This window comes from Peromyscus maniculatus, chromosome 16 (genome assembly GCF_049852395.1).
Source record: "Peromyscus maniculatus bairdii isolate BWxNUB_F1_BW_parent chromosome 16, HU_Pman_BW_mat_3.1, whole genome shotgun sequence".
NCBI classification, from domain to species: Eukaryota; Metazoa; Chordata; class Mammalia; order Rodentia; family Cricetidae; genus Peromyscus; species Peromyscus maniculatus.
Genome location: NC_134867.1, coordinates 61,721,650 through 61,745,169, shown reverse-complemented (window position 1 = coordinate 61,745,169; position 23,520 = coordinate 61,721,650). Strand labels below are relative to the sequence as shown.

Sequence of the window (23,520 nt, the reverse complement as noted above, 5' to 3'; positions counted from 1 at the left end):
AAGGGAGGAATCAGAACTAATCACATACGTGCCCAAGACTGCCAAATAGTAAAGTTAGTCAATAAAAAGATGTTGTTCTAGAACGTGGAAGAATAAACAAATTCAATTTAATCATATAATAAAGCAGTACAAATCATAAGACTGAATCAAGCTGGAGAATACAAGCCTTTGAAATATACCATATAAAACCACACTGACAATAAATCAGAAGGAAGATGTTAATGCATACAGCAGCCGCATTTTACAGGTGAGGGAACAGTGTCACACGGAATAGTGAAACTTCGTTCAAGTTGTTGCAGCTTATGTTACAGCCAAAATCCAGCTGGGCATCAGATTCTGTTCTGTTAGTAACTAACAGGTCATCTTGCCTAACTTAAATGCTGACAAAGGAACAATTTATTTATAGTGAATGAGTAAAAGGACATGGAGCACTGTTCCCTCTCACCCCAAAGCCTAAAAAAAATGCCTTTCAAGAACAAATGATCTAAAACCATCTAAAATATATGCATTGAGAAATAAGAGACTAACAAAGTATAATCATTAAGGAAAAATTATAGAATATGGGGGTTGGGGATTTGACTCAGTGGTAGAGCGCTTGCCTAGCAAGCACAAGACCCTGGGTTCGATATTCAGCTCCCCCCCCCCACAAAAAAAAAAAGAATATGAGAAAAAACAAAGTTAAGAATAGCTAAAATAGGCCAGGCAGTGGTGGCATATATCTTTAATTCCAGCACCCGGGAGGCAGAGGCAGGCGGATCTTTGTGAGTTCGAGGCCAGCCTGGTCTCCAAAGCGAGTTCCAGGAAAGGCGCAAAGCTACACAGAGAAACCCTGTCTCAAAAAAAAAAAAAAAAAAGAAAGAAAGAAAGAAAGAAACCAAACAAACAAAAAGAATAGCTAAAATAAGATGTTTTAAGGTTGGGGATAAAGTCCAGGAAGTTTTCTAGGATGCAGAACTGTGAGGCAGAGATGGAAAACTGAACAGAAGGAAAGGCTTAGGGAACGGGCAGCTTGTGAGGCAGGACACACTGCCTGGGAGTTCTGAGGCAGGAAGAGAAAACAGCCACGTCCTCACAGAAAGAATGCAGGAAAAGTGTCTACTGCCGAGATGTGTGCCTCTAAGTTGAAATTCCCCAGGAAAATCAGTGGAAAAATAGATAACCAAACACATCATCAAGAAAGCTTCTATCACCAGAAACAACAAGAAGATGGAGAACACTTTGACAGACTGGGGTCGAATCACAGGCAGAGGAAGCTCAGATTATAACAGTCTCTCTACATAGCTCTGGCTGTCCTGGAACTTACTGAGTAGACCAGGCTGGCCTCGAACTCACAAAGGAGTGCACCAGAGTGCCTGGCAAAGCATAACCTTTTTTTATTTTTATTTTTTAGTTTGGCTTTTCAAGACAGGGTTTCTTTGTGTTGTTTTTGGTGCCTGTCCTAACTCTTGTTCTATAGACCAGGCTAGCCTCAAACTTACAGAGATCTGCCTGGCTCTGCCTCCCGAGTGCTGGGATTAAAGGCGTGCACCACTGCGGCCTGGAAACTCTTTTTTCTTTAAAGCCTGTTAAAACTGAGGTCCCAAGTGGAGGAATAGGAAAAAGGGGAAAACTATATTTCTATTCTTACTTTTTTTTTTCAGTTGGAAAATACTAGACCCACTGAGTGCATCCATGTTTCATTACAGGATTAACAATTATGTAATTATTTAATAAAATAAATCCCGGATTCTGGGAATGCACAGAGCGCATGGATCCTACCTCTCTTCCCTAAAGTGAGTTACTCATGTTCTGTCTTCATAGATACTGATTAGAACAGCTAGCAGGTGACAGAAGGTTCATTTTTGCCCCTAAAGTCATAATTATCCCAATAGTATGGTTTGAAAATAAGGTACACACAGCTACTACACGTCATGCCAATTATGTACATCAGCCTGTTTCTAGATCAATTAGCCTCATTCCAGAATTCTACCTGGAAGATGTATTTTATACACATATTTCCCACCCTGGGCTGAAACCTGCAAGATGCTGCATAGTGAACCAACATTTCTCCCTGAGAGATGCTTGACTTTCAGTGACAGGAACCAGGATGGGTACATGGTGACCACATCCTGGAGAGCCACGCAATGACAGGCACCAGGAACAGATTGTCCTGGCTACTGGAACCTTGGGCTATCAAATTCCCTACTTGTTAATTTTCCCTGACGAATCATGTTTACTGAGTTTTTAATAATGTTTCTTCTATCAACAAATGACCTGGGGTATGTCAGTGCCATCATTTTTATCTTCATAACGCATTGCTTCTTTCAATTTATTTATGTGCCTTCAAACACAGATCAGACAGATTACCTGTCCCTTCACCTAGGGTCACCTCTCTGATTTGGTCTCCTTTAATGGTAAAAAATAATCCAAATACCATGTAGGAACACTCTTTCTGCACCCAGTATCTGCACCAAGGAAGTGTGGAAACCTCTCAAGGAGGTACCCATTTGAAGACAGAGTATCTATTTTAAATTGTAGGACCAAGATCTGGACTTTGCTGCTCTTCTGATGGGTGTGGGGAGAAATGGTCAGGCGGTTCCTGGAGAGAACATTCTGGCCCTTTTGGTTTCTCTGTGAGACTTGTATATCATCTTTGAAGAAATGTGGTATCTCAATTAGAAGTGACCACCTCTAAGCCCATGGCCCAGTGGAGAGAACAAATCCCAAGTAGGAAAGGTTCAAGCGAGCTCGGCCTTTGTCTCGTTCCTGGGGTCCCGTAAAGGCTCCTTCAGGTGGCTGACGGACGAGAGGAAGGGCTGCCGCCTACTCGGGGCCCATGTGAAGGGCTTTCCTTTTCACACAAGGTTGCTTTGACCCTTCTTGGGTATATTACCGTCTCCCCAGAAGTTCAAAGCCAGCTCAGAAAGTTCCAGAGCTGACTCTGTGAGTAATGATGAGAAGCTGAGTGCTGAAGTCACAAATCTTAATGCCGCTTACTTCAAACCAACAAAAGATGGCCATAAGCAAAACCGAGTACCCCAGGCGCTGGGTAGTGGTCCCCGTGCGGATCTCTTTTCTTCTCACTTTGGTCACGCCATGTGGCCAGAGCACCCCCGAGACAATCAAGAAGGGCCCCAAAAGCCTAGAAGCCCAGGAAAGGGCCTTCTAGTCTTTGGGAAGCCGTTGGCTTGGATAGGAGATGGCACAGCACGTTAGGAGGGGAGGCAAGGTCCTTGTCACCCTGCGCGAGCCGTGGCCCAGCTGAGTCCAAAGCTGGGAGGTGGGAATACCTGGGGTGGTTCAAGGCAGGGAAAAGACAGAACTTCATCCTCTGTGGAGTTCTCAGAGGCTCCGACCTCCTGATTTTAATCAGGGGTGACAGTGAAAAGCACAGCAAGCCGCCCTGGGTATGTGGTGACTGGTGAGAGGGGACGGCCTGATTCTCCGTCTGGGGATAGGCAGGCCTGTGGCGATTCTATTACCAGTGCTAGCAGAAGATAAGAAGACAGACAAGATGGAGAGCAACCAAAACCTCATCGGGTGCCTGGAGAACTCCCAGAACACCTCAGCAAGCCGCATGAGAGGCTGCTTTCCGGCAAGCTGGAGGCAGTCATGCCCGAGCAAACCGCAGAAAGGAACATGTTCTCGAGGTATAAACAGAAATGCTAGTGGTCCTTGTCTCCGAGAGTCACTGCAGGAACCCACTGTGGATTCAAAAGTCCCTGTGCTAAAAACTATTTTCTGCATTCCAGATCCCGAAATTATGACCCCTAATACCTCACAGACACTCGACAAAACTGCATTTCTAGAGGTGCTGTTTAACAAGAACTTGGGGTTTGGGTAGAGAACACATAAAATGTCACACACATTATCCCTGAATGGACAAGTTAGTGTCTGAACACTGCGTCATGGCCATGCAATATCTCAAATTAGCATGACTCTCACGTGACTTGTTTTGTTTGTGTTAAGTACTGGTATCGTATTAGTGATGAGAAATATTTTCAGAGACTTCAGTTGTCTGGCCTCATAAGCCAAATTATAAAAATTCCCACTAGCCTGGGGATCGCCTCGGTCTGTTGTGCCTTACCGCTTAATTAGCAAGTTGTCAAACGTGGCGGCGTGAGACAGAGTGACGCTTTTTTACCTGTTCACTTACTTTTTATCGGGATAATGAGCTGTGGGATGACAGGTAGAATCTTGTTCCCCCCGTGTTCCAGCATGTCGTGGATTCCTTGCCGAGCAAAAAACTCATAGGGAAACGTCATTTCACAAAGCCCGTCAAAAAACAGAGGCAGGTAATGATGGTAATCCAGCTTCTCAATTTCCACCTGGAGGCAGAGAGGAGAAACACTGTGTGAGAACAGCGGGGCAGCGGGGTGTGCAGGGCCACCATGCAGCTCTGTCCCCTGCTTTGGGGAAGAAGACTCTCCAGTCCTTCATGGACGTGTGACTGACCCCTGCACCCACCAGGATCGTGCCAGATGCCTTTCATCTCTTGGCAACGAGGGTAACATTGCCAATTTTCAAATCTCAACCATCAGGTGCCTTGGTCACATGTCATCTGCATTGGGAGCACATTAATAATTTGTTGATTTTCGTAGGGTTTTTGTTTGTTTGATTGATTTTTGTTTTACCATTTGGGCCAAGTTTGATCTTGAATGTTCAGATCGGGATTCAAGATAGGTACATTGAAAACATAAGTTTAAGAACAAAATGAAAGAAAACCCAAACCAGTTTAAATAGATCGGTATGTAAATTTCTAACAAGAACCTAATAGGGAATATATACAAATGTCAATAACTGGCCAATGAGGCAGTTAGGGTCACATATGGTTTCCTGGAACATGGGTGACAGTATAATACTGGTGCCACCACGAAGACAAGGGGGTGAACGACGCATATTCCAATCCTAAGTGGATCTTTTAACACACAGATCAGTCTCCCTCGCCTGCTTCTTGAGGAGCAGAGCTGTGTCTGTGTCCCCTGGGCTGCATCCCTCACCCCCAATGTCACGGCATGGCTTCCTGCCAGACCCTCGCCGCGACCTCCAGCACCGGTGGGTACAGCTGGGGAGTGGGACTAAGTTCTAGGGCAGAGGACTCAGCAGGTGGGTGGGGAATCATGCACAGGGAAGAGACTGGCTTTTGCCCAGCTCTCCACCCTGTGGAAGAGCCAGACTGACCACTGGCAAGGTGGTAGCGTGATGGTGACTCAACACAGACACACTCATCTATGCTGCAGACGGAAGTGGCTATCCCAGAACAGCGCCACTTTCCCTGTTTCCATGTCCTTACCAATCACCCAGTTTCCTGTGATCACCTACTTAAGTGACCCTCGAGAAATGCCCCCATAGTAACGGGTGTTTTCCCTCCCAGCCTTCTGGAGTCTACAGGCTCATCTCTGCTACCCACTCCTTGTCAATTTATACAACTTGTTTGGTTCCAGAAAGAATGCACAGAATAGCTGCTGAGTAATGGTGTTTGTAAGGTTCTCTGCACATTTCAAAGTGGTTTTGGAGTGGTATTTTGCACACTATGGGAAATTTACTGCTGTATCGCTTGGATATAAATGGTACAACATTACCTATAATTTTACCTTGTCACCTGATTCATAGTCAATTCTTGTACATTTTTTCACTTGTATTTTTAAGTATATATAAAAAAATCCCATGTCACTGATCACAGCCATTCTTTGTTACAGAAACTTATATTTAGCTTATTTTCCTTTTTAGAACATTGTACTTGTAGGTGTGACCTATACAATTATCAGCTTTTGTATTTTGATGTGATCTAAGACTGTATTCTCATATGTTAACTTAAGTCATTTACAGGTAGAGCTGTGCCTGATTTAACGCCTGTCATTTTTATGGTTGCTAGTTTTATTTTTTATCCGTTTTTTCCTTTCTATTTCCCAGTTGCGTTAGGTAGATTGTGCTTTATTTATTATGTGGGATGATTCCGCAATGACTTTGAAGATAGAACAGCTTGTTGAAACACTTTATTGTAGCTACCTTTTTCTTTCCCAGGTATTTTCAGATATGTATTTTTAGGGAGACAAGGAAGATAAATATCTCCTAACGAGATCACTGGCATGCTGATTTTCCTTGGGATCCTGTTTTTGCTTTCCATGCTTTGAGGCAATACTATGAACAACACTGATGTCAGAGTTCATGATGCCAGGAACTATCAACATTGCATTGGTGGCCTTAACACACCACGTTAAAAGATACAACTAGCATCTCAGTGGTCAGTATGGGAAACCTGCCGGCGCAGGGTGTTTAAACAACTCCCTTAAGGTCAACTGAAGCTCATACATAATGCTAGAGCTGGGATTCAAACCCGAGCCAAGTGGACATGAGCACACTGAGGTTCTACACTGCTACAACCTGGTGAATTGTCCTTTGTCCTTACATCTTCATTTTCCTCATCATTATCAATGCAATTGGATGAAGTCTAATCGAATATTAACATCACTATAAAGTGTGCTGTTCATTTCTTTACTTCCTTCCTTTCTCTGACCTTGTGTTTGGAGGGCCTCCCCTACTCCACTTATGGTGGGATTTGCTTTCACTCTTTCTTTTTTTTTTTTTTTTTTTTCTATTTTTATGTGCATTGGTGTTTGGTCTGCATGTATGCCTGTGTGAGTTACAGATGGTTGTGAACCACCATGTGGGTTCTGGGAATTGAACCCGGGTCCTCTGGAAGAGCAGTCAGTGCTTTTAACTGCTGAGCCACCTCTCCAGCCCCTCCCTCTTCCATTTTATAATGTTTCTTTAAGTGACAAATACTGAGTACCCACATGACACTGTTTTCAAAAAAGCTGTAAGGAAAGTTCATAAAGTAACACAGAAAGAGAAGGGAGCAGCCGCAGACAGGGAGAATGAGCGAGGGGCTGAGTGGTGAGACTGAGAAAGAAGGGGCTAGCCTCTGTCTTCTCCTGACCTGTTTGTCACCTGAGCATCAGCCATCAGTGCGGATCAGCCACCTTTACAGTGCACAGCACCTCTCCATTGCATGCTGACCACACAACCTTCTTTAAATGCTGTAGGTGCTGTCCACCAGATAGGGGTGACTTCCTTATGAAACTTCCCGCTTGCATGTCTTCTAGGGACCCATTTTATGAGCATAATACTGTTTCCTTTTGTTGAATTTACCCAGGCCTTGGCAAGCCCTCTTGGGGTCCACTCAGTAGAGGGAGCTTCGTGTGTTTTAATAACATTTTATCTGACTTCTGACTTCTCTTTATTGTCCTTCCCTCCTCAACCCCTCCTCTTCCATTTCTGTTTTCCCTAAATTTCTCCTAGGAACAATAGGACCATTTTCACAGTAAAGTGTTTCAAAGGAATCCTCTAGAGTGATGCCCATGGCTCTCTCCTTTCACTCTCCCTTACCCACTTTCCCATGGGTTCCCCCATTTCTTTTGGTCAAGGCCACCAATGATCACCTTTTATTTAATCCTCTTAGCCCTCTTCTGATCTCATTAGTACAACACAGCATCCCCATGAACTTAGCATCTTCCCTGGGCCTCCTGGTACCACATCCCCACTGCTGAGGCCCTCCCACCCCTTAGGGTGATGGACTTCCACTGATTCTGATCAGAGCCCCACAGGGCTTCCCTGGTCTGTGCTGTGGGTGCCTTTGCATCATAGTGCCCCCCGACAGCATGTGCACTGCTCTGGAGACTCACTTGCCCTCATCCCTCCCCACTTAGAAACTTTCTTTGGATGCACATTCCGAGAGCTCAGCTTGCACAAACAAAATACTAGTGGCCGGATGTATCAAAACAGGCATTTAGGGCTGTCGAGATGGCTCAGCTGGTCAGGAGAATACCATGCGAACATGACGACCTACTACTTCAGGTCCTCACCCCCACATGAAAAGCCAGCAGCAGTGTGTGCAACTGTAACCTCAGCATTGGAAGGGCAGAGAGAAGGAGATTCCCAGGGCCTGTTGGCCACAGATAAATCAGGAACTACAGGGTTAGTGAGAGACTCTGTCTCAAAAACCAAGGTGGGGGGCATTGAAGAAGACACCTTCCATCAACCTCTGACCTACATAACCATAACAATGCCTCTTTGTGTACACACACACACACACACACACACACACACACACACACACACACACCTTAGACACGTATTTTCCCACAGTTATGGAGGCTGGAAATGCAGCATCAGATTTTAACATGGCTAGGTTCTGTTGAGGGTTCTGTTGAGGGCTCTCTTCCATACTTTGCTCACCTCCCCAGGGCCATTCTTCTGCGTGGAGAGAGTGGGTCCTCAAGTTTCTGCCACTTCCCAGAAGGACACTGATACCTTTGGACTCATCATCATCTCCATCTAGGCCCAGCTCTAATTCCAGGTGCATTGGTTTTAGCACCTACACATGGTGGATGGGGGTGGAGGGGAGACAATTCAATCCATGGGCCACTTCCCTTACCCCCAGAGTTCTCTGAGATCAAATCCTTTCACCTAAACATCAGCTCAGGGAGGCCTCTCTGCCAACAATGCACCCTCCGTGACTTTCTCTAAACCTGTATTAAGTCTCTGGGGTCCTGTTATTCAGTGAGCTTGTCGTGCTGAGGAGGACATGCTCATAAGAGTACTTGATGAGGCACGGAGGGTTTTAACCCTATCCATTTATTAATTATGTCTTTACTCTTTAGTGTGGGCATGCCATGGTGTGCTTGTGGAGGTCAGAGGACAACTTTCAGGGATCAGTTCTCTCCTTCCATCAGGTTGGTCCCAGGGATTAAACCCAGGTCCTTGAGCTTGGCAGCAAGCTCCTTCACCTGCGGAGCCATCTTGCTGGACCCTGGATTTGAAGCCTGATCGTTTGAAGTCTACTAGGAAGTCTACTCAGCTGAGAAACTCTGGTCAGTGGTGAGAGCCTATGTTCATCCTGGGCCGGGACAGGGGCCCAAAGGGTGGAGAGAGCTTTATGTTGACCCTGAAGCAGCAAGGTATGTACACATCCCTAAGAGTTTGCGAATTCCACAACTTTATTCCTCAAATAAAACACTTTTGTTCTCTCTGTGGGGACATATCTCATGAACTTGAGTATTTCATGACAATGTTTTGAGTATCTTAAAAGACAACCAAGAGTTCATCTTAAATTAAATAGTCCTATTTAATACTTAATCTACAATCCACTAGAAGTCATGTAGGGTCTTCACAGACTGGCCTGTGTATGTCTGAAACCTTACAACCAAAGTCCCTCTTTTCCAAGTACCTTCAGGTGCAACCACCCTAAAATATATTCATGGTGGTAATGACAAGGTCTGCATTGTAAAAATGTGGATGTTGAGACTAATTATGACTTGGCTCAAGTCATGAAGTGGGCAAGTTCGGAGGTCCCTTATTTATAGTGTACAGTGCTGCACCACTGACCCCTATGCTCTTCTAATTACTGGCCTTGCTGGTTCATTTGGGTTTAAAAATGGCCTTTTTACAATTTATTTAACAACTAATATCTTTCTGTCTATGGAGTTTCCTGAGCATAAGGTTACCAGCTCAGTGCATAATATAACGTGTATTCTTCAAGAGTCACCATAAACACTAGTTTGCACATTCGGTAATCTTCTTATGAACATCTCTGAAATCCAGAACTAGAAGGAACTGTTTGGACTCGGACAGAGCCAAGGGCAGTGCTGGACACAAGGTTCAAGTCACAGGTGCCTTACTGGACAGCAACCCAGACACGTGAAGTGTCCCATGCACAAAACCATCTTGTGAATCCATGGAAACACTGTAAAGATCACATGCTTGCACTGCTGGATGTCTAAGTCCTTGGTGATCTCTGGCTAAAAGCAATACAACTCTATCTCCATTAGCCTATCAAATACAGTGTTTTATCCTCAGAACGGATGTGTCTGTCAACAATGCCATACTGACTGGTAAGAAACACAGTGTGGTTAACAACTTCTGGGACATTCCGACCAGAGACTACACACTTTCCACATGGTTGCTTCAATTAGCAAATGGAATACAGAAAATAAATGCTGTCATAACCCATGCAATAACTCCTGAGGACGCTGCTCAGAATTATAAGCTAATATATAAAGGCACAATTAGCTATGAATATATTATGGGCTCATATGTACTTACTATGACATTTCTAAAACAAAGCTGTTACAGTGTTCCCCACCCAGAGGCAGCCACTAACTTGTTGCAAGAAGCCTTACAAATAAATCCTATAGGTGTTAGGTGCAGTCTGACTGTAGATAATGAGTATAAAACACTTCACACATATACGGGTCCTGTCTTTCAGTGGGTATAGACACAGTCCTGGTGAATAACTTAAAATCATTTCAGCCATTTTATGTTTCAGCTATATTAAATGCATAACAAAAACATATGTGTTGTGTGTATAACTTTGACATGGAAACTTTTTAACATGAAACATTCTTTCTGGCATAGAAAAGAACCTGGCAGCGGGAAGGTTGCAGACAAGACAGAGATGAAGCCATAGACTGCCCAAACGTCTAAACCATCAAACAGACTGTCCTAAGAACACAGGTGGAAAATGAGCTGAGCTCAGGAAATCCCCAGATACTGGAGATGAGGATGAAATCCCATCGCGGAGGTAGGTGGAGGGCTCCAGGTAGTGACAGGTGACCTCAGTCCCAGGCTGAGTCAGGGTGCTGGAAATACAGCATGCCAAGAGAAGGGAACTGAGCAAGAATGCCTATGCAGCCAAGGAACTTGAGGGCTGTTCCCCTTGTGAAGAGGGGACTAGAAGGCATCTTTCCCTCGTTTGTAGAAATGGAAAGAGAACTTGATAGGAAACTCTCGGTGGAAAAAGTCTCCGAGAAAAAAACCCAAAGATCGTAAAGACAAGAAATTCAATCTCAGACAATAGTAGTGACATTCACAGGGACCAGACACCAAACCAATGAAAGAGCATTAGCACTTACACAATATGGGGGGCAATCGGGGGCTGCCAATCAGAAAGTGCAGCTCCCGACAAGTTTCTACCACTCACCCTGGCGACAGAGTGACCCTCACTCCTCACTAGGCTTGTGGGTTTGGGAGTGAGCTGCCAGCCCAAAATAAGAGGGTGAGACATGAAAAGGGACACTTCAAGAAGGCCTTTTCAAAAAGTGACGAGGCTATGGAGACGCCTCAGCAGAGTGCTGGAAACATACGTGTAGATTCCTGAATTTGAGCCCATGTAAAGTCACATGTGGTCGGGTGCATCTGTAATTCCAGCACATCTGGGACATGCGGGAAGGAGACAGGAGAATCCTTGGAAGCTCGTGAGCCAGCTACCTAGCCTGGCACATGCAAAGGTGAGCTACAAGCGACCCTGTCTCAAACGAGGCAAAAGGTCAGTGCTGTCACCCAAGGTGGCCCTCTGAGCACCACACATGTGGCACGGCAGATGTACTCACCTGAATACACGCACGCGCCCACACCAAACACACACGTACATTACACACACTATAAAGTAAAATGTGAGAGATAAACGACACTTGCTAGGAAGAAACAGCAGCATCCTTCACTGAAAAGGCCTGGGTTGGGGTCTGGAGTGGCCACGGGCGAGCTGAGGGCTGGGCATCTGGACCACAGGACTGCAGCAGCAAGCGAGGCGTGAGGGAAGTGTGAAGGGCGCCTCGGCAAAGACGGACTCTTCCAGCTCTTGGGGGTCACACAGCAGCAGGTAGAAAATCATGGCTGAGAAGCTTTTGTAATTAAAGAAAGACGCATGCGTTCAGATGAAGGATGCGGGGCCTAGACATTTTAAAGAAAAACCATGAAACTCCAAGGTGAAAGAGTTTGAAGCAACCAGAAACAAGTGACGGGCTATCTATAAGGATCAAAATTAGACTGAAGTCAGAGTTCTCATTAACGGAGACCAGGAGATGGTAAAAATTCTTGCGACATTCTGGGGGAACAAAAGTCCTTCTGCCACAGCACAACCCCGTGGAGCTGCTGGCAAAGCTAAGGAGAAATTCAAAGGACTTGACCAGCACTGAGGGGGCATTTCTCTAACCCGTGGCTTATCAAAGGATTTTTTTTTTAAAGGTTGACTGAATACAGGGCAAAGAAGATGTACTAAATACATCATTGAGAGGTTGGCAAGAGAGAATAATCACAGGCCATACACACCCTTTAGAAATCATCAATAAAGAGGAGTCCCGATGCTGGGACAGCAACAGGGGGATAGGAGAAGAACAAAGTCAAGTCACGGCCAGTTCTGACAGCACAGGGGTGAGGGCGGCTGTGGATTGATCACCTTTGGACCCAGTAATCATATTAAAATGCAAGGACCTCTTGAAAAATAGAAACAAAATCAACTTCCACGAGACCAGGATGGAGAAGAGGGAATTGATCAGGCTCTAGAAATCCAATAGGAGGCTCATGAAACAGCCCTATCCGGGAAGAGACAGGCATTGAGGACGTCTAAGATGAAGCTAGATATATAAACAAAGGAAGGGTAATGGGTCAAGCTGGCTCTCTAAAGACAGGCTATCACAAGATACATCCTTGTTATGTATTAATTTATAATGGACACGTTCAAGATGCAAGGTGGGAAATAGGAGGCAGGATAAAATCCAAGGGGAAGAATTACTTTATCACAATATATATCATATATACATGATACAACACATATAATATATGTAACAGCACATACATGCTGCCAATATATATGTATATATATATGTATATATATGTGTGTGTGTGTGTGTGTGTGTGTGTGTGTATGTGTGTTGTCAAAATGACACACATACACACACCACAAGCCATCTTGACAGATTTTTTTTGACAAATAAGTGCTTCACAGATATGGTATCAGGTTATAGCCCCATAAGCAATAAACCAGTACCTGTGTTTCTATTGTTTATCCAGAAAGAATGCGATCCGAGGTGGATTCTTAACGTTATTAGAGGTAAAAATGGCATTTCAGTGCGGCTTTAAGATGCATTTCTCTTTCCGTGAGCATAACCACCTTTCAAAGGCATTTCTGAAACACATTTGTACATTCTCTCCCGTGAATCATATTTTCCTATTCTTTGCTATTTTTCACTATGAACCATTGGTTTTCCTTTCTGGTCTTTTGATTTTGGGATGGGGCACTGTCATTTGTATGCAGAAGAAACACCTCGGTTTTCTTTTGCTAATGCAGCCCTTGTCATGCCGCTAAAATTTTCAATTTTTTCTGTGTTCCGAAGTTTGAATTATCATTAGATGGGGTTTTCTCCAATTTTGCGCCATAAAGAATATAGCCAATTAGAAACCTTTCATCTTTTCTCTCTGTTTACATCATTAACATGCTGGTGACTTTTCTGGTGGGAGGTACAAGGCTCACTTTCAGCTCTGGCTCCTTTCCAGCTGGTACTCAGATGTCCGATGCACGTACAGAAACTCTACACTTACAGAAAAGTCCTTCCTGGCTTTCTCTTCTCTCTTTCACTTGGTTGCTGGTCATGAACTTGCAATCCTTTTATTTGATTATGACAACTGCCTGATCACTGTTCGTCTTTTGTAGGGTAGTTATAAACCATAGTTTTCTTTTCAACTTTTTTAAAATATAAAACTTCAAAATACATTTGAGACATTAAGTCCCACTTTGTGGACCTACACAGAATTTCAAATTGGACAATAACAGAAAATGCATTCTTTGAAAACACATTCCAAATATTCTTGAAAGCTAAATATGTACTAAGCCATAAAAGGAGTCTCAAGGGAACCTAAAACATCTGTCCTGGATGTCATTTTTTTTTAAAGAAAATTAAAAAAAATAACACGTAGTAAGGCAAAAGTCAAACTTCTAATCCTCACCGATTTAGGAATTTAGAAACTCTTTTGAATTACTCATAAATCAACAAGAAAATCACTACAGAAAAACAAACATTTGAAGCACTGGATCACAGTGAAATTCTGTAACCCACTTGAAGAGGCATCATTTCAAAAGAGGGAACAAAAGACAGCGGCCTAGCTCACCACAGGAGCCCAGGTTCAACACTGTGTCCCCTAAAGACAACTGGACCTCATGAAAATCAAGATTCCAGCATACGTTAAAAACCAGGGCCTAGTGGGTAAAACGCTAGGACATTGCAACATTATAGTCATGTTTTTAGACTAAATCTGAGGGAAAACGCATGAGCAGACGTGACACCTTATGGTGAAGCTTGGACAGTCACTGTTACTTTATTCAGTATTGGAAAGGTTCTTGTTAATATAACAAGACAAGAAAAATAAATGATCCTGAAAGCATGCACGAGAGAAAAAAAGTTGTTCAGTGTTGAGGCTGGGATGGCTGTCTCCAGAGCACATTCAGGGAATTTACCGACCCTTCTAACCAGTGAAAGAGCTCAGAGTACTGGCTGACTAAGAACCAAAGAGAACACCAAATGCACCAAAGAGAACAGCATTCCCATATGTGACTAAAAACACATGTAGAAAATACTTTTTCAGAAGTTCACTACAGAGATAAATAAAACAAAATGAGTTCATTAAGGAATAAAATAAACACTTGATATTTAAGACTTTATGGAGAAAATTAATTCATTACTGGTAGGTATTAATACAAGACAGGAAAGATCTTTAGGGATCGATGGATACATTGGCCAGGCTCATAGATGGATAGATGGAAACTTACAAAATATGGTATTCTGTGGCAATTTATCACTGCCTGAATGGTCACTACTTTATATAAATACTGATTGCCCTGTCTAGGTGGAGGATATTAATTATGGAGTCACAAATCTGGACGTGGGATAGAAAATCAAATTACTTTGTTCAATAACCTTATTTTAAGTTTCTGTCAAAAATGCTACCCAGACAGTTAAAGGTCAGTTGTAAGCAGATCTCGAATTTATTCACACTTAACCTTTATTATCGAGAAATTTTATGTTCGTAACTGTAGCAGTCAATGAATGATACTTTCAAGTGTAATAAATAAGAAAGAGTCCCATGTTCTGTAGCTTTGAACTTTCCCATTCTCCATCACTTGCCAAAAAGTTAAGGTAAGGAAATTTTTTAAAACTTAAAATTAGCATTTATTTTCACCAAAGAGAAATACCAAGGGGTAAAATGTGTATAAAAATACATTTTTAGAGTGCATCTGCCCTTTATCACATTCCTGATCAATGCTACAGACAGCACACTTTGGAGAGGTGCAGGGGATGGGTCTGTGGGTAGCACATGTTCATGGAACAAAGCAGGAAACACTGTGGGATAGGCCTGGGGCATCTCAGCGAAATTTTAGGAACTGAGAGGAAGACACTATTGGTGGTTCCTGCCACTGGTATTCATTGTAGACCATGCCAGAGTTTACAAAAAACCTGTCCTGGAATGCAGCAGCATACAGTTGGTTGTAGCACACTCGGTCAGGGAAAGAAGACAGAAGAGGATAGCAAGGGTTAGCTCATGTGGAAATGCCCTAAGGCAAGTTCAAGAAGCCCAACTGTGTGGGGCAGGGGCGGTCTGTCTCCCACATCAGCATACTGTACATGTGTTTGACAGGGGTTAGTTAGGATTTATTTGCATTGTTTGTAATTGGGATTTCCTCTGTGTCTTAGTTAGGAAACTAAATCAGAAGTTAAAAAGACACCAGTCACAGAAAGGATTAAGAATGGTTAGATGCCAGAGCGGGACACACAGCAAGGATGCCCAGGAAGGGCCTCTGCTCAGGAGAAAGCAGAAATAACGATGGGATGGAGTGAATAGGAGACTGTGTCGTCAGGTGGAGGCTGTGACAAGACTTGAAGATGAGAGGTGTCACAGTTCTGGAAAAGTGTCCCCTGAGAAAGGTCTGGTGGAAGACAGCCAGAGCTTATTCAGGAGATGGTCTCTGCTTTGGGCTAATGTGGCCTGGGTTAGGGGGACCTGTCAGGCAGTTCTGAAGAGGCAGGAGGGCCTCTGTGTTAGGTGGAGACTGGACTAGACATTTTAGAGAAGGTTAGAGATGATGTAATAAGTGTGTGGTTATTAATGATCCAGTGGGAATTGTAGGAAGATCAGAGTTCAGGGGTGAATGTCTGAGAGTGAGAGTCAATGGAGGTTCAGATATGAAGCCACAGCGGCCTGAATTGTAGTTGTGATCTCTAACATAGACAAGAAAGAAATGACAGAAAAGGATGTCTGTCTCTATCTATCTATCTATCTATCTATCTATCTATCTATCTATCTATCTATCTATCTATCTATCTATCCATCCATCCATCCATCCATCCATCCATCCACCCACCCACCCACCCACCCACCCACCCACCCACCCACCCACCCACCCACCCACCCATCCATCCATCCATCCATCCATCTATCTATCTATCTATCTATCTATCTATCCATCTATCTATCTATCTGGGGAGGACTAGAGGAGTGTTGAACAGGGTTATGTGATTAACTAGACACGGAGAGTGGAGGACAGGATGGAATACATATGATGGCGATATCTCCAGCATTTGGGACAGATGGCCAGACACTGACTGTCAGAATCAGGAGCTGTACAGGGACTGGGGTTACAGGTCATGTGTTGAACTTGAGATTCAGGATGAGGCTGGGTGGACACAACCAAACACTTAGGAGCCATGCAGAGAACTAGCGTGGCAGACAGCAGAGCATCTGCACGAGGCTGTGGTGGTCAGAGGGGCACAGGAGAGATCCTGTGAGACGCTCCGGGTATCTCCTCATTTAGAAGACAAGGAGGTCAAATCAATGCCTAAAGAGCAAAGAATCATGCAGGCGGCCAGTGCTTATGACTTGGCCTGAAGGGAAGTGATGGGTTGGAAGTCTGGCCATGGGCCACAGAGGAAAAGATTACTGGAAACGGGAAGATGTGACTGAGTATTGGCGGGCAGCCACACAAGAGGGATGGAAGTCTTGGCACTAGAAGCATTTCTGGAGAGACTTGATCCATGTCATGGGGAGGGGCCATCATCAGGACATTCGGATCCCCATTCCTTCCTCCCAAGTACTGTAGCACTGCCAGACCTGAAGATGGAACTTGGGATTTCCCAGACCTCGGACTCTCCAGGTCTCTGAGTGCCATCCTCTGTGGGACTTGGGGGCGTTTCATGTGACAGCAGCAGGTGTGGATGGGCACAGACAGGTGAGAACTCTGAGAAGACACTGTTGTTCAGAATATTTTCACAAATCTATCACTTAACATTGCATTTTATTTCTTTCTAGCAAGAAGACGTGTCTTGGCATTTTCAGATGGCACGCTGCTTGCGTTCTGTGTGACTCTAAGTAGATTACCTATACACTCCTCTCCAAGCTCTAAAAGAATCCAACTGTTGAACTTAATGGGTCATTTTGGAACATGGGACAGCTCAAAAAGGTGGCACAGATGGCAGATCCATTGTGAAAGCTTGTTAGGGGGTGTGCCAGCCAATTACAAAGAGCATGCCAGGAACTGTGTCTGGCAAGCTGCTGATGGGAGCCATGGGTCCTCAGAAGTGTACTCTGCACAGAAGGTGGGAGGGGTACTGGCCCTGGGCGCCTGCCTGTTCCTAGACACAAGTAAGAGCATGAGCAAGCTAAGCACTTCATGTCTCAGTCTCCCCATCTGTAAAATAGGGCAATGATCACACTTGGCTCACGGGGCCTGTGAGAGTCAAATCGAACGAAAGCTGAGGTGTACGTCTGTGTAACAGAAGGGCACGGAGAAATGAAAGCTAGAAAATAACTGTGGAGAATGTGCTGCTTTTCCATTGTGTGCCTGACTGCTTCTGTCTTAGGTAGGGTTATAGTGTGGTGATAAAACACCAGGACCGAAAGCAAATTGGGGAGGGTTTATTTGGCTTACACTTCCATATCACAGTTCATCATCAGAGGAAGTCAGGACAGAGACTCAGGCGGGGGCAGGAACCTGGAGGCAGCAGCTGATGCAGAGGTCACTTAGGGGTGCTGCTTACTGGCTTGCTCCTCATGGCTTGCTCAGCCTGCTTTCTTATAGAACCCAGGACCACCTGCCCAGGGATGGCTCCACCTCTGCTGATGACAGCCAACGAAGGGTTGATGTCACTTGCGAAGGACATGAGCTAAAGCCCAGAGAGCTCACGGGGTAAAGTGGGAAGACACTGGTGGCTGCCAGTGACGCAGGGGACTTTGAAGCAGGTCAAAACACCCCTTCAAAACTCCCATTTTCAGGAGTTTTCATGAAATCACAATAAATCTTAGGAATAAGAATGTGAAATGCAGGAAATTACATCTCTACCCTAATAAAGTACTTTATAAAACTTACTTGGAGTAAAAACACGTCTGTGTTCATAAAAGACTATAGATATGTTCTAAAATGATTAAGTAGTTACACACAATGTTAATGGGAGTCACATTGGTTAATAAGGGCATCTGCTAATGTTAAAAAAGAAAACAAGTTATCTATCTAGTGGTACCTCTGCTTTCAGAGCTTCGCTGTGGGACACGCACCCCATGGTGTTTTTTACAGTACAGTATTAATAATCAGGTAATCTGGATGCTTTGGGATTGTATTCTAGTAGCAGGTGGGGAAATGGGATCAGTATAAAAGTTCATAAACACGCTAAAGTTTGGAGAATGCTGCTATATTTTCTCTGTTTGATTGTTCGTCCCTAGGTATAAAGAGAAATTCCCTGACACAGTGGACATTTCTCCAACCCACAAGAAGGGACGCATCCGTGTGCATCAAGCTCTGTGGTATACGGTCTTCTCTATTCTCTGTAATACCATCTCTAAGTTCCCTCTATCATCTCTTCCCTTAGCTCATGAGTTCTCTAAACTGTGCTTTGTTGGTGAAATATTAAAGCAACTCCACGTAGTTAAAAGGGAGGTTTATTTTGTGGGGTAACTTACAAGTGAAGGGATAGGTAACAGGGTCTGGGAAAGGTGTAGCGCAGTCCAGCGGTGTTCTCTGGAGAACTCTGTTTGGTCTATCTCCAGCATCCAGGGTCCAGGAAGCGAGCCTGGAGCATCCGGTTCTCAAATCTTCGGGGCCCTCTCTTGGCTCTGCCTTGTAGGAGTGACCATTACCGAAGCCTCAATGGAGGTTGGAACTTCCAGATCAAAGCTGGAATGGCTACCCACTACAGTGCTTAATTTTGGTTAATAGTTTTTTCTTGGCCCTTAAGTATATCTGGCTGGGCTATTGTGTGCCTGCTGGAAAAATGAAGCCCGGGGTCACTGGGTGCTTCTTCAGGCCTGGGTGGGACTGCTTCACCTGTGGCGTTGATCTCAGTGGCCTCGTGTGGGTTTCTATCAAACTCAGCTGAAGAAAATGGCTACTTATTAACGACGTGTGGCATAACGAGCAGGTGAAATCCAAACTTGATTTCCCAATGTGATTGTGCCTCAGTGCTCCCCTTCCCCATGGGCCTCTTTCATATCCAGCCCAATCAATCTTCCCTGTCCTCTCCGGGGAGGGGGAGGGGAACCTGTGTCATTTATGCATGTTTCCAGCAGAGGGTTCTTCCTTCCTTCCTTCCCTCCCTCACACCCTCCCTCCCTCCCTCCCTCCCTCCCTCCCTCCCTCCCTCCCTCCCTCCCTCCTTCCTTCCTTTCTTTCTTATTTTGCCAGTACTGGGGATTGACCCTAGGTCCTCATGCACGTAAGGCAAATCTTCTCCCACTGAGCTACACACAGCCCAGTCCACTTAGGACAGTTAATGCCATGAATTTGCTTACATCCTTGACTCCCTGCACTGTGAGCCCTGGAAAGCAGATTCCACTCACTGTTTTGATCTGCACCATCACATGAACTCCTGGTACAAGCTACCTTGCATTTGGCAAATGGTCAAATCACCAGATTCTCAAATGACTTCCCCAACAGGATCTGTCCTCTCTCTTTCATGCTCCAGGGTGTGGTCTAATCTCCCTTCTAAAAATACCATGTCCATGGACCTCAGCCACAAAGGCCTCCACCGTCTATGTGCAAGGGTGGTGCCTAAACCCTGGACCACCCACACTTGGCTCTTACACTCTGTCCATGGGTTCCCCTTCCAGCTTCACTATGTCCTTCCCTTTATGTCCTCAGTTCCAGTTGCAACAAATAGGCCCCTCTATGCGGAATATGCCCTGGACTCCTGGAGTGCTCCCTCACTTTTCTCCATTCCTTGTGAACTCTTACACATCACCAAAGTGCCCCACCTCCTCCCTGTCTCTGTGCCAGGTTAGCTATATGACCTCGTGCAAGTCACGTTTGGGTCCCTCATTCAAACCGGGTGTTAGGAGTACACACTTCAGCCATCTTTGGTAAATAACACTATTGGTTCATTCATGTAAACCTCTAAGCAGTGACTGACATGTGTGCGGCATCATTACTAACACTTTACTATAATAGCATTAGACACATTATAATTACATGAGCAACTAATGAATGTGTACTCAAATATTTACCTGGATTCCAGTAGGAGTTAAGCCTCTTGTGGCCTTTCTAGTTGGAGCAGGGGCTCTGAAGGAGCAGGAGAGAGAATGAAAGCTTATGGCCAGCATCACACTCCCCAGATCCTGCACACAGGGTGGAGGCTGCTCACATGTGCCTGCCTCATGTGTGGACACGCACCTGTGTGTATACAGTACGGTGCAGACAGATACTGAAGACAACCTGGAGGGTGTCTGCGTGTGCTGGCAGAGAACAACAACTGCCTACGGCACTTTGTTTCTCAGGGGTTGGGTCAGGAAAGTCTCAAGCCATAACAGAGACTGGTGGTGACCATGCCGAGTCAGGGACAGTATGCCACATTGCTAATCCATCAGCACGAGTGTGAGGCGGGCTGTGGAGTCAGCCTGCAGCCAGGCTTCAGCAACATCATCAGGTATCTTCGATGCTAAAAGAACAGAAAGAGGACCAGCTCCAGCCGTGGGAACGTTAGCCCTGGACACAAGAGTGGAGGCTCCACCTGGGACCCTATGAGATAACCTCCTAGGATGCCTGAGGTTACAGGGGAAGAGGGCAAGGGGAAGTTGATGCCACACACTCCATTCCACGGAGGCCACTGCAGCCCACACTCGGTGACGCCGAGGGAAAGACAGTGAAGGAAGGGAGGGAAGTGATGCCTTAGGAGAAAGACTCGCTCCCTGCACCCACTGCCCGGAGACGTACTCTCCGGAGCAGCTCGGGGATGCGCAGAGACGGGCATGGTTTGTGAAAGTGGGGTTGTAATTCCCATCACCACCAGGTGCTCACCACACACACACACACACACACACACACACACACACACTCACACATTCATAAACACATTCACACATATACACACATTCACACACTCATATACATTCACACTCACACATACTCATACACATTCACACACACACATATATATATGCACACACATACACACAATCATAAACACATTCACACACACACACACTCATAAACATATTCACACATATATACACATTCACACACACAGTCTCATACACATTTACACTCACACATACACACACTCATACACATTCACATATATATATATATACACATACACCCCCCCACACACATACAGACACACACACACACACACACACACACACACACACACACACACTCTTACAATTTACACAACACTCACACAGACCTGCCTTTGTGTCTATATTTGACTCAGCCCAGGATCTGTCACACAGATCTGGATGAAAATATTAATAGACAAATGAATTAAAATGAATCTGCTTTTTAATTTACACTCCTCTTTATGGATCAAATATCATCCATTTCATTTTTTCCCCCCTGGAAATTTCTTCAAAATAATATGTCAAGCAAGCATTGGTTTCAGACTTCCTGGATCTGGTCATCTGGGATAACAAGTCATTTTGTATGACTTTAAATCCTTCATTTCAATCTCCTTTTGATTCTCCAGTGAGAGCTAACATCCTAGTCGGGTAAAATGACTCGCCCAAAGGCAGAGAGTGATGGAGTGCTCCCCTCATCAATCCTAACCTATTCAAGGCCATTGTTCTTTCTCAACGGAAAGGGGCTTTTGATTTCCTTTCCTTTCCTGTACTTCCATCACGGCAAAGAGCCAAACAAGGCTCTGTTATTAGCTCCATCAGACCCTGACTCCTGGCAGCTCTGTGTGATGACCCACAGCACAGCCAGCATTCCAGGGGGCACCACTGGTGCTGGGGTCTGGACTCGAGGTCACAGGAAGAGTCTCTCTCTCTCTCTCTCTCTCTCTCTCTCTCTCTCTCTCTCTCTCTCTCTCTCTCTCTCTCTCTCGTTCTGCGGCGTTAGCAGGGCCACTTTCTTGCACACAGAGAACTACTTTGATTGTATCTCCCCCTGCCCCATCATTCTCCTTTTCACCTCTTCCCCCCGCATTAGTACGCATCCCCTGTGAAGCTTTAACTCAAGTTCATGCCATCAGTGTGTATATGATTTATGCATCTGTAACATTTAGGACCCACAGATAAGAGGAAGAATGTAGTTTTTGTGTTTCTGAGACTGACTTAATTCACTTAACACGGCTCTCTCCATTTGCACTCAATTCCCTGCATCAACATAGGCTCTTTATAAAAACGTGATCCAGTGTTTACACCAGCGACATTTTCTTTGCCTGTTGATGGACACCTGTATTGGTTTCCGTACTTGGCTTTGAGAACAGTGCTGTGTAAACTGATGGGCAAGCATCTCTGTGACATGGTGACTTGGAGTCTTTGGAGCAAATATCAAGAAGTGGCTAAGCTGAGTCACACGTTGGGTCTATCGGCTTTTGGGGGACCCTCAGAAACAAGCACTCAGAGGCTGTCTGGAACTCAGCGCTGTGACTCACTGGACTGCACAGACTCTGGGTGGAGAAAAGTCCTCTTCACATGAAAACCTCTGCCTCTGTGTATGTGCTTGGTCTTAACTGGTCAGCCGAAGGCAGACACTCACACTCTTGGCCTGGCCCTGCGACTCTGCAGTGTACAACCAAATGAGATTTGATTACCTTCAGAGTCAGGAGGAGAAAGCACAAACCAAGAGACCCATGGAAAGGCTTCTTTCACTGCCTCACTCCGGCTGATTTTCTTCTGGCTGCACACAGATTTTGGCTTCTAGTTCCTATACATTTCTCCCCCTTTCCCTTTCTTTGTTCATGCTCTCCTCTGCTGGCTCCCATTTACCACGGTAAGCACACCCGACAAAAACCTCCCTAGTCCTATGAATTGAGCCTTTTCAAAAACACAGTGTCAAAATCAAGTGCTCGGTGGATTGAATTCAACAGTGTAGTCAAGCATCCAGGTGGCTTCCAGCTATCTATCCTCTGGGGCACACAGAATGGACCAACTGGTGCCCCTCCTGAGCACAGAATGGTTGTGTGCCAGGTAATTTTATGTCAGCTTTACACAAGCTAAAGTCATCTGAGAGGAGGGATCCTCAATTAAGGAAACGACTATAAGAGCAGGCTGCAGGACATTTTCTAAACTAGTGATTGATGTGGGAGGGCCTAGTCCACTGTGGGTGGGGCCATCCCTGGCCTGGTGGTCCTGGGTTCTGTAAGAAAGAAGTCTGAACAAGCCAGTAAGCAGCACTCTCCATGGTCTCTGCACCAGCTCCTGCCTCCAGGTTCCTGCCCTGTTTGAGTTCCTGTCCTGATTCCCTTCAGTGATGACTATGATGTGGAAGTGTAAGCCAAATCA

General features: G+C 45.0%; 1 protein-coding gene across 1 annotated transcript in view; it reads right to left on the bottom strand.

Moving 5' to 3' along the window:
- Positions 1-23,520, bottom strand: part of Pacrg (parkin coregulated) — a 475,516-nt gene that overhangs the window by 217,330 nt on the left and 234,666 nt on the right. Inside the window, exon 3 of the mRNA XM_006975901.4 lies at positions 4,136-4,307. Within this exon, the coding sequence (XP_006975963.1) occupies positions 4,136-4,307 (172 nt within the window). The remainder of the gene's footprint in view (positions 1-4,135; positions 4,308-23,520) is intronic.